We start from the raw sequence: 934 nt of genomic DNA on the forward strand, positions 1-934 counted from the left end.
AGCGGGGCCCAACATCGGCCAAGACCAGGGGCCATGCTCGACCCCGGGACCCCGTCCGGTCCAGGGGCTTTTTTCGCCCCGCCGAGCCGGCGGGCCGCCCGGGTCAGCTCGTCCCCGGACACCTCCCACTCCTCGTTCCAGTCCGGCGGGGGACCCTCGTACAGAAGGGGCGGCGGCCCCTCCTCCGGGAAGAGGGCCCCTACCACATTATCGAGGAGTGGGGGTTCAAGACTTTCCGTCACCGGGGGCGCCCATGGTCGCAATCTTTGCAAGATTATTCTGTACGGGCGCCCCCAAGGGTCCTTGTCCAGGGACTTGAACATGTCCTCCCAGGACCTGGCCTTGGCCTTCACAATAGCTACGCGCAGGGCTTTCCGTGCGGCTCGGAAAGCCCTGCGCGCCCTCGTCGCCTCGGCGACGTTCCCCGCCCTTCTGGTCCGCTGCATACGTCTTCTGGCCTGGACGGAGGAGCGCCTAAGTTCGGCTATCTCCTCCGTCCACCAGTACGCGGACCTGAAGGGCGTGGGGCGAACTCGGGGCATGGAGGCGTCGCACGCCCTCTCCATGTCTGCCCCGAGTTCCTCCGCCTCCTCCTCCACATCGTCCGGGGACAGAATGGGTCGAGGAGGATCGTCTCCCCGGGCCCACTCCGCCGCGGCGATGGACGCCTTGAGGGCGTCCTCGTCCATCTTACGGAAGGCCCATCTGCCGGGCCGCCCGCGCTCTCTTTCCCGGCGGCGCCGGAGCACCTCGGGGGAGATGGCGGAGAGGATCACCTCTATGTAGAGATGGTCGGAACCAGTGTCGATTCCCTCCGCCACCCTCCAACCCCCCACCGCGCGCACCGCAGGGCTATTGACCCATGTGAGGTCAATGATAGATTCGCCCTGCGGGCGCACGCAGGTGCTCACCGAGCCTTCATTGAGAAGGTGAA

The 934-nt window shown here is 66.8% G+C and overlaps 1 protein-coding gene across 1 annotated transcript in view; it reads right to left on the reverse strand.

The window, feature by feature from the left end:
• Window positions 1–934, reverse strand: part of LOC116852965 — a 5,387-nt gene that overhangs the window by 555 nt on the left and 3,898 nt on the right. Inside the window, exon 6 of the mRNA XM_032833747.1 lies at window positions 123–887. Coding sequence (XP_032689638.1) covers window positions 123–887 — 765 coding nt within the window. The remainder of the gene's footprint in view (window positions 1–122; window positions 888–934) is intronic.

Source organism: Odontomachus brunneus, unplaced genomic scaffold, assembly GCF_010583005.1.
Source record: "Odontomachus brunneus isolate Ranch 3 - 2012 unplaced genomic scaffold, Obru_v1 Obru_scaffold_263, whole genome shotgun sequence".
NCBI classification, from domain to species: Eukaryota; Metazoa; Arthropoda; class Insecta; order Hymenoptera; family Formicidae; genus Odontomachus; species Odontomachus brunneus.